This window comes from Zea mays, chromosome 1, assembly GCF_902167145.1.
Source record: "Zea mays cultivar B73 chromosome 1, Zm-B73-REFERENCE-NAM-5.0, whole genome shotgun sequence".
Classification (NCBI taxonomy): domain Eukaryota; kingdom Viridiplantae; phylum Streptophyta; class Magnoliopsida; order Poales; family Poaceae; genus Zea; species Zea mays.
The window spans coordinates 184,914,150-184,930,986 of record NC_050096.1 but is presented as its reverse complement, the minus strand read 5'-3'; the positions used below and the strand labels follow the sequence as shown (position 1 = coordinate 184,930,986).

General features: G+C 43.3%; 1 protein-coding gene across 12 annotated transcripts; it reads left to right on the top strand.

The window, feature by feature from the left end:
• The first annotated feature begins 4,872 nt into the window (after window positions 1-4,872).
• LOC100502407 (uncharacterized) lies at window positions 4,873-15,499 on the top strand. 12 transcript variants are annotated; one of them, XR_004855409.1, is made up of 16 exons: window positions 4,926-5,294; window positions 5,419-5,600; window positions 5,715-6,703; window positions 6,812-6,993; window positions 7,104-7,336; window positions 7,419-7,487; window positions 7,868-7,940; window positions 8,443-8,599; window positions 8,680-8,971; window positions 9,474-9,588; window positions 9,799-9,962; window positions 10,181-10,255; window positions 10,338-10,734; window positions 11,159-11,218; window positions 11,659-11,735; window positions 14,888-15,499. XR_004855409.1 is itself a non-coding variant. In XM_035964160.1 (12 exons), the coding sequence occupies exons 1-12, from the start codon at window positions 5,022-5,024 to the stop codon at window positions 10,524-10,526; spliced, it is 2,811 nt and encodes a 936-aa protein (XP_035820053.1). In that variant the 5' UTR covers window positions 4,873-5,021; the 3' UTR covers window positions 10,527-10,943. The 12 variants fall into 12 exon arrangements, 1 of the variants encoding a protein (XP_035820053.1); XR_004855404.1 differs by lacking the exon at window positions 5,419-5,600 and having other exon boundaries at window positions 4,873-5,294; window positions 11,694-11,735; XR_004855405.1 differs by lacking the exon at window positions 5,419-5,600 and having other exon boundaries at window positions 4,873-5,294; window positions 11,694-11,735; window positions 14,870-15,499.
• Window positions 15,500-16,837: the final 1,338 nt, after the last annotated feature.

Here is a 16,837-nt window from a genome sequence, read left to right as displayed (position 1 = left end):
AGATGGAGAAGGTCAGATTCAGAGACAACAGACATGTGGTTACCTACGAAAGGCAACTGACTATTGGGATCGATAGGAGGAATCATTGTGACGGACGAACTCTGAGTTTTCCGCTTGGGCGCCATCCCAATCTTGCTGGCGAGCGGAGCGAAAGCAATATTGCAAGGGAGCAGAGAAGGCCTGGATGCAGAAAAGCAAAACTAGGGCACAAAATGCAGAGGCATGCGACAGTGCAGTACATATGGGGTTTTCTCGGGCCAGACGCCATTTCTAAAAAGTGCCCAGTCATCACCCAACTATTATTTCTAAAACGCTGGCGTGCCATGTCATCACTCGACCGTTATTTACAAAACGGCCGACGCAGCCCAATATAACTCAGCTGCTATTTCTAAAAATGCTGACGTTACCAGATTTCACTCGGCCACTATTTCCAAAGCGGTCGACGTGACTCGTTATCACTCGGCTGTTACTTCTAAAACGCTGGCATCGCCAGTAGTCACTCGGCTGTTGTTCCTAAAGCGGTGATGTGGCTCCAAAGGATTCGACTGTTACTTCTAAAACGCCGACATCACCAGTAACCGCTCGGTCGTTATTTCTAAAACACCGACATGGCCCGTTATCACTCAGCCGCTACCACTAAAGCACTGACATCGCGAAGAAGGCAGTCTGAAATGTAACTCGACGATTCTAAGTCGCTACTCAAGCGTTACATCCAAAAACAACATCTGCAGTAAGCATAAATACGGTCGACGATTGACAGAAAGGGCAAAATGGTGCACACAGAATTGGACGAAATCCTTCTTCATTATCAAAGGGAAGCATTACCGAACTTACAAATCAACTCATTATGAGCTGATGTCCTCCCCACTACTACATTACATTTCGCTACGCTATACTACTAACTACTACTACATTATTTCACTAATACTACTTCTACTACTAAACTATACTAACATCTAAAATCAGTGGCGTCTAGCCACTGGCCTTGTTGCTGTCCCTACTGCTGCCCTTGCTGCCATCGCCGCCGTCGCCGTTGCCACCCTTGCCGCCGCCGTCACCGCCCTTGCCGTCGCCTTCACCGCCGTCACCGCCGCCGTCACCATCGCCTCTGTCGTCATCGCCATCACCGCCATCGCCACTGCCGCCCTCCTCGGACGAGTCCAAGAAGTTCTCCTCGTCCGAGGAGTACTCTGACTCATCCGAGCCCTCGAGCCCGGCGCGCTCGACGGCCCGGATGTAGGTCCACACCTCTGCGGCGATCCCCTAGGAGTCGTCTGAGTCATCAGACGACGCCGGGGGAGAGGCATGGACCGGTGAGCCCTCGGACTCGGAGGAGAACTCCTCCTCCGAGTACTCCGAGTCGCCGAAGTCCTCCGAGGGAGGAGTCGGCTCACGCTTCCGCTTATCACCGGAGTGATGCGAAGAACTACCGCCCTTCTTGCTCTTGCCCATGGTGGAGTAGAAGGAAAGTGAAGAGAATAAGCAACAAGCAACAGTAAGAGATGTGAAGACGCCGGAGAAGCAAGAACACTATTTATAGAAGGAGAAGGCAACCGCTCACCTCCTACCACGGCCACCGAACAGTCACAAAAATTCAATATGCAATTCAAACCGTCTAGAGACACGTCAGGCGGCTGACGCCGTTCCACGTAACATGACACCCATTGGGAATCCAGTAAACTGCTTGGGCGATATGATTACACCCGCGGTCACGTCAAGTTACTACTTGGAAGCAGTTTGCTAAACGCTCAGTGCACCAAGCCGTCCCTTGCCTACACCCATTGGGGGGGACGACCAGGAATTTTCAATAGATTTTCCCAAGCAGTCACATCAATACAGTATACACAATGAATACCTCAAGGCAGAAGAAGATATCAACAAGGATCAAAGGAAAGCCAAATATAGCTAGTGAGGTACAAGTCTAATCGACAGAAGCATTGAAGCACGAAGTGATATGAAGAATAGCCAAAGGCCATCTATCGAACGTCCAATCAGTCGCAGACCAAATAAATTGCAGGACCTAGCAAGATATAGACAGATCTCGTGCTCGATTTTGAAGACAAAAACGAATGCTGACCTCTAAAGCATAATGTTGATGATATAATGTTGATCTCTAAAGCATTATGTGGATTCCAATGTGACAGCGAAGACCTTTGAGCGGATTATTTTCAAAAATCCACTCAAAGCTCGGGGGCTACACCCATACTTCAAAGTTCTACAGTGCAAAATGCTGACCTCTGAAGCATGAACCTAAGACAGAACACCAAATTCCGAGGAATAATAGCGGAAGAAGACAGTAAAAGATCGTTTTTACCGGATCACTCAGAGTTCAGAAGTAGTGACCCGACAGGCTTATTTCCAAGGCATTTCTTGTTAAAATCAAAGACTGTAAGCTGGACCTAGGATCTTTAGACCGGTTATTTCAAAATCAACCCAAAGATCGGGGCTTGTGGGGGACGGATATCCCCGGGTCCACCAGAAGGACAAGATACCTCGCGAGGGGCCCGTGGGCCCAATAATCCGCGAGGTCACCCCTTCGTGGGCCTGGAAGGAACGTCCAATAAAGCGGATTGACACAAGACCAGATCGACGCAGGCCCAGACGGCCCGATGGATTTGAGCAGTGATCGCAACAGTGACCCAACCTTCCCGTGCAGGGGCCCCGTACATCGGAACTGAGCGAGGATGGGTCGGCTGAATTATAGGAAGATAGACTCAGTCAGTTCACTATTACTTATGCACCCGTTGTTATCATATCCACATGTAATGCCCTACGATCGAGTATATAAGGCCTAGGGGGCACCCCTTCAAGACGATCTACCTCATTACTTAGCCATCCACCCCGGCTCTCTACGTCTCCAACACTAGGGAACCTCCTTGTAACCCACCACATAAAGTACTCACGCCAGGACGTAGGGTGTTACACATCTCAAAGCAGCCCGAACCTGTACACAACTGTCCATTGTTTCTCGTGCATCTAGCACGAACCATCGAGCTACAGTCGGTAACACCGTCCTACTCCAAAAGCACCTTGAGGGGCAACCCCGGGTGCGCGGTCGGACCCAAAACACCGACAGATCCCACACGCGTGGACCTGTAGCTAGCGCAGAGTTGAAGCGGGCGGCCGGTGCGTCGCCCAAAACCAGTGGCAGACCCAGAAATTGACCAAGATCCAGACCGAAGTGATCATAAACTTCCAACATTAACATATAATAAAAATATGTAGGACAAAAAATACATTATCATAGATGTTAAAGATAGGATACATGTTATGATATGGTTTCTCCTTTAAACACATCATGTCGACATCAGCAATAGTGTTTTTTGCTCCATAATTTTAAAGAGAACCACATTAAAAATAATTGTAATATTTTGTGCCTCTTCTTCACTTTCAATTTCAATTTACGCTAATGCTGCTTCTTTTGTTCGAAACATTTTACTAACACAATAAATCTCTACACAATCTATTTATGAGACACAATCATGATTATAATAATTAGAAACCATATGCTCAGCCATAACTAACAACTTAGTACATAACTGATGAGAAGAATGATCTATAGTCCACTTATACTCGTAGTAGCGACTGACCCTATTATGTGGAGCCTCCAGTCGTGCTCGCTCTGCTCTGCTCGATGCTTCCACTTCTAACAGCCCCCATGCAAACGCTCAGGCTCAGCCGAGCCTGCTCTGCTTTCTAGACTACGAGCGGCGCGATGTTGAGACTTGGGTACCTCTGCCCGAAACACATGATCGTCGATTTTAAAAACCGGTGCATTATCTCTATTTCTATCTCTTCTCTACTATATTAAAACACCCGTTTAAAAAATCGTCCTGCGTTATTTTTTTTTGCAAAAAAGGACCCTTATATATTTTGGAATGAACCCGCCTTTCTGCCATCTACACATATGCACCGTCTGTTCTATCGCCCCACGCCATCCAACTGCGCATGCCCTCTCCCCGTATCGCGCCCGGCGTAACCGCCCTAGCTAGCCGCCGGTTCTGCGACCGCCGCTCCTTTAACAGAAAATTTATCTTTACTATTATATAATACATGAGTTTCATCGATTTCTTCGTGCGTCAATGTGCTCCCGCGCGAGCATCCCAGGCCTCCCCGCGCGAGTTTGCGTCTACATTAAAATTTAAGGCATGCAACAAAAATATTAAGTGAGAGCAGTGATCGAACCAACATCCTCTACTACAACAACACTTATATAATTGCATTAAAATTAAGAGAGATCAGTATCGTTAGTCTATGAACTAATAATTATAAAATTTAAAATATAATCACACATGATATATAGAAAACCATCGTAGCCATGTACCGACAATATGGATAAATGCTCAGACTCGTTTACAACTTTTCATATGGATGTGAGGTTTAAATGGTAAAAATAAGAAAAAATATGCAAAATTGTTGGCTATAATCCCACGTTCACATCCACATAGCCACTAGAACACATGTTTTTATGATTTATACTCTATATTTAAGTATACTATAAAGAATTTATAGAAAAAAGAAATAATAAAGATTTTATAAAGCTACCACTAAAGTGGTGGTGAAAGAGTTTAAATGTTAAATAGGATATACAGTTGGATCTAGATCAAATGGACCAAAAGATCTGTTGCACGCTTGCACCTAATAGGTGCTATCGTTGCCGTTAGTAATAGTAATAGTAGAGATAGAGAGTAAAGGTAGAAAGATGATAGCTATAAGTATTAAGTAGAGGTAGAGAGATGATAGATATAAGAATATAGTTTAATTATAAAACTAATTAGACATACTATTATACTAGTATAAAAAACAAAACAAATTTATTAAATATAATAAAGTCTATATATAATATTCGTAATTTAAACCTTTGACATCAATCAACTAAACTAAAACCAATCTCGTTTGTGCTGCCATCATCGGCTCGGTCCGCAGGCGCAACAAAATTCGCATCGGCATCGCAATCTCGCTCGCAGGGAGGAGAGGGGGAGCCTCTAACCCTAACCCTACCTGCCTCTGTCGCAATCGCCATGGCCGCCGGCGGAGAGCCCTCCCCCCTGTCCCCTGCCAAATACTCTCGCTTGCCCGACGACGCCCAGCCCGACGCATCCCCGAAGCGCCGCAAGCGCCACCACCGCCACCACCACCACCACCACCACCGTCGACACCGTCACGCCGATTCCCCGATACCCGAGGCGGCCGACGAAGAGGTAGAGGAGGGGGAGATACTCGACGATGCTTCCTCCGTCTCTGCTATGGAGGTCAATGCCGAGTCCGCCGCCCCACAGTCTTCCCTTGCTCCGGTACATCTCTCTCCGCCTGCTCCCTTCGGTTTGACTTTAACTAGCCCTGGAAGCGCTCCTCGTTACTACAGTATAGACGCATAGTCTCTCGGCTTGCTCATGTATTTAGACTATGTCATGTCAGTTGCTCTCGAGGGTACCACAGCCATCTGAAAAACACACACCACTGACTGGAAGCAACTAATTCGTCTGTAGCAAGATTCTTGTCTTTTCGCAGTCTTGTCCTGGTGAGGTTTTCCAGCTAAGATAGCAAATTGAATGACATCATTGTTGTTCAGGTACAACAGTCTAATCAGGAAATTAGAGGTGCCGGTCTTACTCAATTTCTGCAACGTAGTTAGCATTACTTGGATATCCTTTTTCTGTTTCTCCATGCCAAGTTGGCTAATCTACTTACTGTTTGATATGTTGCAAACGCAGGAGCACTTTGGTAATGGTGCTGATATTAACACAGATGCAACCAAGATGCAAGCTCCTGCTCCGCCTACCCTTCCATCCTCAAAAGATAGAAGGAGGTCACTTCACGGTGCCCCTGAGTCTGAAAGCGGAGGTATCCTATCAAGTGATGCTGAGGATAACAAAGGGCATGGACGGAGGCAAAGTCAAAGTTGTTCAAAATCTCCAAAGCCCAGAAGGGAGAAGGAAAGGAGGCACAAAGATGGGCATCACTCTTCATCTTCAAAAGATCATTATCCCAAAAATCGCTCTAGAGCATCTCCATACTCAAGGCATCAGAGTGAAGCTCATTCAAGAGATCACTTGAGATCTGGAGAAAGAGGTGATGATACTAATGGTTCTGATCGTGAGAGCAATGATCAGAATGGGAAGTCTGGCAGACATACGACTGGGACCCAGGAGAATGAAAGAGAAAGGAGCAGCAGCCATGGTATTCATGATAGACATGGTGATAGGCATAATGACAGACATGGCAGCCAGGAAAGGTACAGAGACGATAGGACATATAGAGACAAAATTGATTCGCTAGAAGCTACTTGGAAGCACAGAGAAAGAAGCAGGAGTCATAGTAGATCGGATCTAAGGGAAAGTACACGTCTTCGTGATCAAAGCCGGGAGAGTGAAAGACGGATTGGTAGTTCAATGCATAGGGATCATGGCAGCAAGAGGGATACAAGTAAACATAGAGAATCTGACAGGGTTAACAGTGCATATGAAAGGGAGAGAGGGAGAGATGCTGGGGACAGGGAATGGCACAGGGTCAAGGGAAGCGAAACTCATAGAGCTAAGGAAGGACGGGACAAAGTTAGCGATAGTGATAGGTACAGGGATTCAACACGCTCGAAATATAGTGTGTCTGATGGCTACAAAGAGAGAACAAGATCTGGGGAGAAAGGTAGAGATGTTGACCGTAAAAACCGAAAGTTTGAAGAAATGAAGGAAAATTATCTCAAGTAAGGCAGTTTTCTCATGACTAACTGACAATTAATTCATTAGCCTGCTTTCTATTTCTTGTTTTGTTTTTTGCATATTTATATTTACTGCTCTTATCTTGGTATTAGGGAGGAAGATGAAGAGAAGTACCAAGAGAAAATAGAACAGCAGTTAGCAATGCAGGAGGAAGAGGACCCTGAAAAAATCAAAGAGGAAGCAAGGAGGAGGAAAGAAGCTATCATGGCGAAGTACAGGCAGCAGCAATCACAGAAGCAGGATATGGAAGCTAAACCAAGCAGCAATGATGAAGGTAACTTGATTATATAATGTTGGGTTCACATAATGCATGACTAACACCTTCACTTTGCCATGTCCATATCAATTTAATTGTTATTGGAAGATATATTGTTGTCTGTGCAGAAGTAAGAGCTATGGATGGAAATGTAACTATGCATCAGAAAGATGATAACGGTAGCAGTTCCACGGGCAATGACAAAGCTGAAAATAAGCATGATTCTTCAGAGGTATTTGATGGCAAAACCGACTTTTCTGTGGGAAAGTCTCCTGCTCAAAATGATACTTCAACTAGCACGGGAGCATTCACTGATGAGAGGACAATAGATGTTTCAGGTCTTGGAGAGGGTTCTCCCAAGGTAATTGTTTCCTGTTATCGAATTCAATAAACATATTAATTCATATCATCCCGAAAACTTACTAGCCTCCTTCATATTCCAGAGTGAGAGATCAGCAGACATGTTTTGTGATGACATTTTCGGAGAATCACCTGCGGGAGTTAGAAAATCGGTATGATTTCTATCCATTCTTCTGCTACTTATGCCATACTATTCTGATCAATACGTCACAAGAAGAGACACTGTTTGATGCAGATGCACACACTAATCTTTCTGAACATGTATTATTTGCATGTTAAAGTAAACTGGTTAATTTTTGAAGATGGAATATTTATGCCTGTTTATTCTTCAATAAAAAGGGCATCCTGGTGCATGTATTCCTACTTGCGCAGGGTCAGGGGAAGAGTTGAACCCATTTGGGTCCATAGTACACAACCTTTCCCAGCATTTGCAAGAGTCTCTCCATGACTCGAAGTCTCGAACCCTGTTTATTCTCCAATATTACTAAAAAATCCTTTGTTTTATTTATTGTCACAAAATCATTGTGTACAGGGCAAGGGTGATGGTTTGCATGTTGAGAGAAATGCTCTTCATGACAACTGGGATGATGCAGATGGGTACTACAGTAAGTTCTGCTATCCTATGTCCATTTTTCTTTGCTAGTTTATTGTTTTCTCTTGTGTCGTGCTGTTATGGTTGCTAGATCGGTGAGGGATTGGAGTTGCTGGCGGAGGCGGGGTGAGGTGCTGTTCACACGTGAATAGTACCCACCAATGAGCCAATGAACAGTAGATCTGTAGAGGGGATTGGGAGGGGGGTCGATGGGCAGGAACGCTGGCCCGGGGGCCTCTGCCCACAGCCGAGCAAGAGGAGGGTTTATCCCTTCTAATTCTTGTCTACTTTATTTTTCATCCATTGATTACATAAATAGGCCGGCTAGCCGCCCCTATCTAGCTAGAGATCCTTGTCTCCTTAAAACTCTCAACAAACTACTAACTGATAACCTTCCTAGATAATCTCAACTAATCTTCTTATCCTTTGACCTGCGCTCCTTGCCGCAGCCCCCTTGGGCCCTGACAGGTCCTGACACGTGCATTCAATCATTTTCTTGTTTTCCTACTCTGCAGCTTACCGGTTCGGAGAATTGCTGGATGGCCATTACGAAATCATAGCAGCACATGGGAAGGGTGTGTTCTCAAAAGTCGTGCGGGCAAAAGATCTTAAAGCGAGTAAAGATGATCCTGAAGAAGTTGCTATCAAAATTATTCGCAACAAGGAGACAATGTAATATAATCTTCCTAGAGATCTGCAATTTTTAGTATGGAAAATTAAATAGGACTGTAATTCAATATTCGATTATACAGGTACAAGGCTGGTAAGCAAGAGGTTTCAATACTGGAAAAACTTGCAAGTGTGGACCGTGAGGACAAACGCCACTGCGTGCGGTTTATTTCTAGTTTCATGTACCGGAACCATCTTTGCTTAGTTTTTGAATCTCTCAATATGAATCTTCGTGAGGTTTTAAAGAAATTTGGTCGTAATATTGGGCTTAAACTGACTGCGGTGAGGGCATATTCAAAGCAGCTTTTCATCGCCCTGAAGCACCTGAAGAACTGCAAAGTTTTGCACTGTGATATTAAACCTGACAATATGCTGGTATGCCATCTTGCTTATCATCATTTTTAATTATAGTATCATTGACAGTTTTATTACTTAAAATATTAATAGGAAATGCATATTGATGCATAAAAACTATTTTTTTGGATATGCTATCATTTCATTCTTTCATGCACGCAATACACATTACCAATTTAACACCATTTGCGAAAGAGCATCTAGTTGAGTTGGTTAGGTGGTCTGAGTAGCACTCCTCATATCCTAAGTTTGACTCGTCGTGGGAGCGGATTTCAGGTCGGGGTTAAAAATTCCCTTGTCTGTCCCAGCCAAAGCACGGGCCTAAGGCCCGGCAATGGTCGCGGTCATTCTCATATGGGCTACAGTGCCGCTGTGTATGGTGGGAGAGGGGTTCGAGGGTTTCCTTGACCTGCGTCAGAAGGTCTTCTTAATATAAGCTCGGGGGCTGTCTTACCCCCGCAGGTCGAGTTTTTTTTTTTTAAATTAACACCGTTTATTACTGTGTCCATTGCTTGTACCCTAGGTGAATGAGGCTAAGAATGTGCTCAAGCTATGTGATTTTGGGAATGCTATGCTTGCTGGTATGAATGAAGTTACGCCTTATCTTGTTAGCCGTTTCTATCGGGCACCTGAGATCAGTGAGTTCTTTCATCCTGCAATGTTTTTAGATTTTCTTTCTTACTTAGTACTCATATGTTGTCTGTATATATATATATATATATATATATATATATATATATATATATATATATATATATATATATATATATATATATATATATATATATATATATATATATATATATATATATATATATATATGTGACAACTAACATGTTTTCTTGCAGTTCTTGGGTTAGCCTATGATCATCCTTTAGACATGTGGTCAGTTGGCTGCTGTCTATATGAGCTTTATACCGGTAAAGTCTTATTTCCTGGTCCATCAAACAATGCCATGCTTCGGCTTCATATGGAATTGAAGGGTCCATTCCCTAAGAAGATGCTTCGAAAGGTTAGTCTTACATGCTTGCATGATTGTTAACATAACAAATGAATAACTCTTTATTATGTGGTAGTAGGACCTGCATGATTGCATACTCATGACCTTTTGTCCTTTTTAAATAATTCCACATATCTGTTCAACTCTTAAGTGAACTTGCAAATACTTCTCTAATTGATTGAACAAATAAAAATGCTCTAAATGAACGTGTCTAACTTTCCATTTCATAGGGTGCCTTTACTATGCAACACTTTGATCAAGATCTCAATTTTCATGCTACCGAGGAGGATCCTGTGACAAAAACGGTGTGTCTGTGGAACCATACCCTCTTTACTATGTTTTGTTTGGGTTATTTGAATTCCTTATTTACTATACTTCTGTCTGCAGGCTGTGAGAAGGTTAATTTTGAACATTAAACCAAAGGATGTCGGTTTTTTGATTTTGAACTCTCCTGGCGAGGATCCAAAAATGCTATCCAGTTTTAAAGATCTTCTTGATAAAATGTTTATATTAGATCCAGAAAAGAGGATAACCGTATCACAAGCACTTAGCCATCCATTTATCACTGGCAAGTGACATAAGATGCTGATTCCTCTTGATATTGAACTTAGCATCTACACTGTAAAATACAATTTGGGTTTCTCTTGTCTAATCATCGACGTTTCTGTCTTGTGTCCTGGGAGCTCTGAGAACAAATACATGGATGAAGCACGGAACTATCGAAGAGATGGCTATCTGCAGACCTTGTTGCATGCACTTATCATTTGGATATGTTCTGTTGCTTGTAAGACAACTAGCCAGTTGACATTCCATTCCCTGTATACAATCTTTCCTATGGATTTACAAGATATACATGAAAGTCTTCTTCATTTCCCTTAATTGTGATGACATGTGGATCTCTGACAAACAAGGTTATATGTGTAACACTGTTGTTTAACTGGTGTAAGCAAATCTTTGCATGTGCTTGGCACACATATGAACACCAAATTTTTATTTGTGTGCCAGCATGTACTTTGCTGATGTTTAAGATTGCATGCTTGGTATGCTTGTCCTCAAGCACTAACATATCTGGGGGGTGCAATGCACCATAATTTCGTACTGCTATTTCATGCTAACACAGGCCTTGCGTACTGTTAAATTGTTTCTTACATCTACTTGTGTACTGCTTCGATTTATAAGATTCTATTCTAATTTTTTCTTCCATTCAGGATTCTGCCAGGGCCTCTGCTGTGTGTACACTTTATATGCTTAAGCGCCAACATTTGAAGGTACCCTGGTTAATATCTGGGTAACTTAATGTGTTTGAACCCATCAACATATTGTTTTTTCTGTTGTATTAGGTTGAGAGATGGCATCTATATTGAATTTTATACCATTCATATGTCCTGATCGTTCGGTCCCATTAGCATATGTACAATATTGAATCTATTATTAAATTTTCTGAATGGCCATTGCCAAATTTAGGCACCTGTAGTTTCTTATCTATTCCTCCCAGATTTGTAACTATTTAATGCGCACACACTTGTAGATCAGTGGTGGATGGACGGAAAGTAAATGCATGTAAAGTAATCAAATACAAACACATGTACCACAGTGTCTACGTTCTGTTTGCATAATTGAAGTAGAGTAGTTCTTTGTGAATTCGTTTGCTTTACTAAATTAGTTGCAACAAATCTTCTAATTCTTTTGCCTACTTATCTTCATGTAGTATCAATTGAATGGTTTTGCTTTTATGTTATTGAGGTCCTGGGATGGAGATCGCTGGACCCTCCTCTCCTCATCATGGTAAATACTTTGAACTCTGGATGTCTTCCATTTTTTTTTCTTATTAAAGACTTGTCACCTAATAGTTGGTAATGGGTTGGTGCATTAAGGTTGATTTAGTTTCTCAATTTAGCAACCGTTACTGTTTATCAGGTGTATTTCTAATTGTTTTTGCGTTTTGGTAAGTAATTTCTTTTTGTCAGTTTCATCAAACATTGATCTTCCAAACAATTTGTTTGTCTTTTGTGTGTCCGACAAACTTTTCCATATTAATGGGTTGTGAAATTCAAGTACTATATAGTATATACTCCGGGGATTTTAGCCCCATCCAATCCCCTCCGGTTTTCTGGCTTCCAAACTAGCCATCAATCCCATCATCCAATTCCCTTATCCCAAACTAGCCCTAAGAAAATTGGGTACAGGGAAAAGAAATCCCAACTTGGCCTCCCCTCTATAAGCATGCAGAAGCTGAAAGGCTCTCAGCCTGTTGTCCCCGTAGAATGCTCTCCTTTGTGATTGCCTGCACAGCACTGCCATAACACTTGCAATGGCGCTGTTAAAAACACATCATTCCAATCTCTCAAGCCAACCAAGATAGTGAATTCAGGCCTACCATTTCGCACTTGACCGCCTGGCTCAAAGCACCTATTGATAATTGGCTGAGAGTTTGAGGTGCAATGGAAATAAATCAAAGCCTGTAAGATCATTCTTTAGATTGAACAGTTGGTTGAACGAACCTATTACCATCTATACGTGGGCATATGAATGACAGCAGTTTATTGTGTTGGATGCAAGCGGTTTTGTAACTTCTGTTGAGTTCTTTGTATCTGTAGAAATTGCCGGGTAAATCTGAAGAACTGGATTGCAGCCCATTGACCCACCCCCGTGTAGTAGTTATGTCAGACATAGTTTAATTGATATGGCACACATGCTAAGATACGATTAACTTGTGCCAATATAATAAGTTGCCTTTAAGATACCGCAGGATACAGGGGTAGTGGGACGGATAATGTCTGCGTGGGGGTGCTATTCAAATTTGAATAGTAAGGATATTCCTCTCCATGGGCCATGGATCCTCTTCATTTCCCTGTCCACCAAACCAGCCGTAAGAGTTGTATGCTTGTATGCTCACCAAACCAGCCGTAAGAGTTGTATGCTTGTATGCCAGAGCAGGCATGCCGTCACGGCGAGTCTGGCGACGATTAGTAGTCAGTAATCAGTAGCAATTTAGTGATCAAGATCACAAGTTCATACTTCATAGTAAACAAATGTAAGTGGTATGTCCATATTGACCATAGCAATCAAACAAACTAAAAATCAAACAAACAAACTAAGAATCAAACAAACAAACTCAATTACTCAAACATGGTCAGGTTTATAGTGGTAGGCCATTGCCTAATGGATATCTAAGCCTATCATTTAGGCCAGCCTCATTCGCACCATCATGGAGAGGAGAGGGGTAGGCAGTAGTTGGCCATAGTCACACTCAACATCTGGATCGTTGACAACAACGATGTCCAGATCATAGGCTTCATCTCCTCTTGAGTCTTGATCACTCTTCTTCATTAGTTGAGGTAGAAATTAAGGGCTCTTAAGTCTCTGTCACATCGGATCTTTAGATGCTAGTTAAAAGTATTAGATATAGTCCAATTATAAATCAATTACACATATGAGGATTAAACGATACGATTCTATTAAATCTAATTTGTTTGAGTCGATCATGCGATGTTGTAGTAAACATTTGTTAATTACACATTTATTAGACTTAATAAATTTGTCTCGTCGTTTAGTCTCTAGTTGTATAATTAGCTTTATAATTAGATTATATTTAATACTTGTAATAACTATTCAAACATTTAATGTGACACGTACTAAACTTTAGTCCCTGTAACCAAACACCCCTTATTTCATAGCTTATTTCGCAACAGTTTTTTCACAGATTTAAGCAGAAGTTGTACCAAATAGTAGGCTTAGCAGCTTATCAGTTCAGCTGCTTCTCGAAATGAACTAAAAGCATGTAATAAGTAGAAGCTGATTTGATTTTTACCAGCTTCTCAGATAAGCTGCTTTTCCAATAAGCAGAAGCTCTACCAAACTGCGTCCTTCATGTGACTGATGCGTCGTTAGCTTCATAAACATGAGACAAAAAAGATCATCTATATGATGTACTTGATTAGTACTTGTTATTTCAACCCATTCATTGTCTAATTGAAACTCTTCTAATATTAAGGACTAGTTTGGGAGCTAAAATACCGGAGGGGATTGGAGAGATTAAAATCCCCTTATTTAAAATTGAATAAGAAAGGGATTTTAGCCCCTCCAATCCCCTCCGGTATTGTGGTTCCCAAACTAGCCCTAAAGGGTTGAAATTTATCCCTTTCACACGCCTCTTTTTAAACATTTCCATAATCTTCATGTTATATTATACATAAACCAAATTATTCAATCTTTGGTGTTCCAGTCGGTTTCGTTTCTTTGTATGTATATAGAAAGTAAATACTAGTACCGTCTTCAACAATTTACCCATATGGTTATCAAAAACACTGTCGCGGAGTGAAGTTTGAATGATGATGTGGATGAGTAAGCTGCTGGAGATAGCCTAATGAGTAAGCACGAACCAACTATCAAAGAAACACAATAACTCAAGTATGCTTTATTACTTACAAATTAAAAACTACTCCAATTATGTTCACAGCCGAAGGTCTCAGTTAAGGCTGTCAATAGCATCCCACCAACCAACTGAAATGTTTATCTCTATGTTAGAGAACTAGCATGTTCAAAACTAACTAAAATAAATGAATTAGAATTTTAAATTACTTACGAGAGTTCTTTGCCTTTTGTTGCTTTATTGCCAATTGCTTCCCAAAGTTTCTGCTCCTTTTGTCATAGTCATCTGTTTGGTTACTTAATTTTTTCAAGCACATCATCATCGGTTACCATCATTTCAAACATATCATTCAAAGCAATCTGGAGCCTAGAAGCATGCTAAACATCATTCGTGGTGTCAGAATGTATTTGGATTAAAAACAATGGAGCCCCATGTAGTTTTTGCTCCATTTGATGCAATCACCTCGTGTCAATGGAGCCCCATGTCAGAATTTATTTGCTTCCAAGAGAGGTACTTGTCTTTTTTATAGCAAAATTCATGGTAGCAGAAATCTCTGGCATGGCAGGCTTCTCATCCCCATCAACAGTGCTCCATGTGATTAACAAAGGCTCAGATGTCCTAATGCGATCCTCCACAACATGTCAGAATCGTATAGAAAGCAAAATCTCACAGATTTTCATCTTCGCCTCTATGGAAGCCAATTTGGACTTGACCAATCACCACTTAAAAAAAGTTGGCTCAAAGCATCCTTAGGCCTTGTTCGTTTGTGTCGGATTGATGGGTCGGAACGAATCCGAGCCGGATTGCTTCTTTAATTTATATAAACTTTGATTAGCCGGAATGATTCCGGGTGCAATCCGATGTAAACGAACAAGGCCTTATGCTTGTATTCGTGAGAAAAGCAGAAGTGAAAAGCATTGGCAAATCGAGTGGCTACATGTCTCAATAAATCTGGGACATAGAAGCACGCAGGCGAAATTTGTAGTGCCCCACAATTTTTTATTGAGATCATTGGAAGGCATCTTGGCTGTTACAAATTATTGTATTTGTGATCAATCCAAGGGGTGCGACAGATAATTCCCAAGGGACACACCCCTTGTGAACTCACCCCTTCATATGTATATAAACATAACCCCTGCTGCAATAAAGATAGAACTGTCATTTGTCTCTCTCTCAATCTTGTTACTACTGAGTATACTTCAACACGTTATCAGCACTGCTCGCGAGAACTGAGAAAAAGAAGCGAGTGTTTTCTATCGGCGATGTGCGGTTCTATCTGTGGGAGGCGGCGTTGTACACATCGGTGATACAGATGGCCAGAATCAATGCGTACTGGCGTTACGGCGGATGATGGAACTGCTACGACGACCCGCTCAGAAACTAATCTCCATGCTGCCTACGTACCAGCATGCATGGCAGTGCCATCAAGCGCCATGGCATTAGCAATTGGCTCTAAAAGGTATGTTTCCAATGCTGAAAATCATACAAAATTCATCATCGCGCATGGGGCGGCTGCTGGGGCCTCGCCCGCGATATGCCGGGGGCTGGCCTCCACGCCCGCATGGCTGGGGCTGTGCCTGCGCGGCCGTGCGACGAAGGCCTCCGCGCCCGCATGGCCGGGGCTGTGCCTGCGCAGCCGTGCGCCGAAGGCCGTCGCGCCCACGCACACTAGGGCCGCTTGCCCGTGCCGCCGCGGGGCCGGGGGCCGCCGTGCCCGCGCATCGTGGAGGGCCGCGCCCGCGCAAGGGGCTCCGTGCCGAGCGCCGTCAGGCCGTTGCCGCGTGCACCGATCCGTGCCGAGCGCCATCAGGCCGTTGCCGCGCGCACCGATCTGTGCCGCGCACTGTCGGGCTGTTGCCCGCGCAGGGGCCGGCATGGCCGCGGCCACAAAATGGACCACGCGCCTGCGCCGCCATTGCCGCTGCGCCTGAATCGTCGAGGCTAGGCGGCCGCTCCCGCGTCTAGCGCCGTGGCCGGGCTTGGCCTGTTCCCGACATGGACAAGGTGTAGCCGACCTTTGTGCAAGCTTCTCGGACGCGGCGCAAGAACCGGACAGGATGGCGGTGCGATGACCATTTTTCCAGGCGACGGCGACGGCTGTGGAGCAGGTGGTTAGGGTTCCAAACCATAAAACCGCCCCACCACTTTTATATGGTCGCGCGCCTGGCCGTCTGGGCCACGCCTGCCGCCTGGGTCGCTTGGCCTCGCCTGGCGTTTGGCCGCGCGCCTGGTCGCCTGGGCCGCGCCTGGGTTGGCTGGCTGGCTGGGCCGGCCTGGTCGCATGGGCCGCACCTGGCTTGGCTGGGCTGTTCGGCCACATGTCTGGATGGGCTAAATTTACTCATTATTATTTTATTTTCTGCAAATTTAAGTACATGACTCTGTGATTTTTTTTGTATCACAGTTTCAATCAGTATTTAATATCTAAATTTGAATAATGAGACTGCTATATTATATGTAATTATACATATTTGTCTGTTTTTATTGTGAAAATGCAGACTTGTCAGTGAATTAT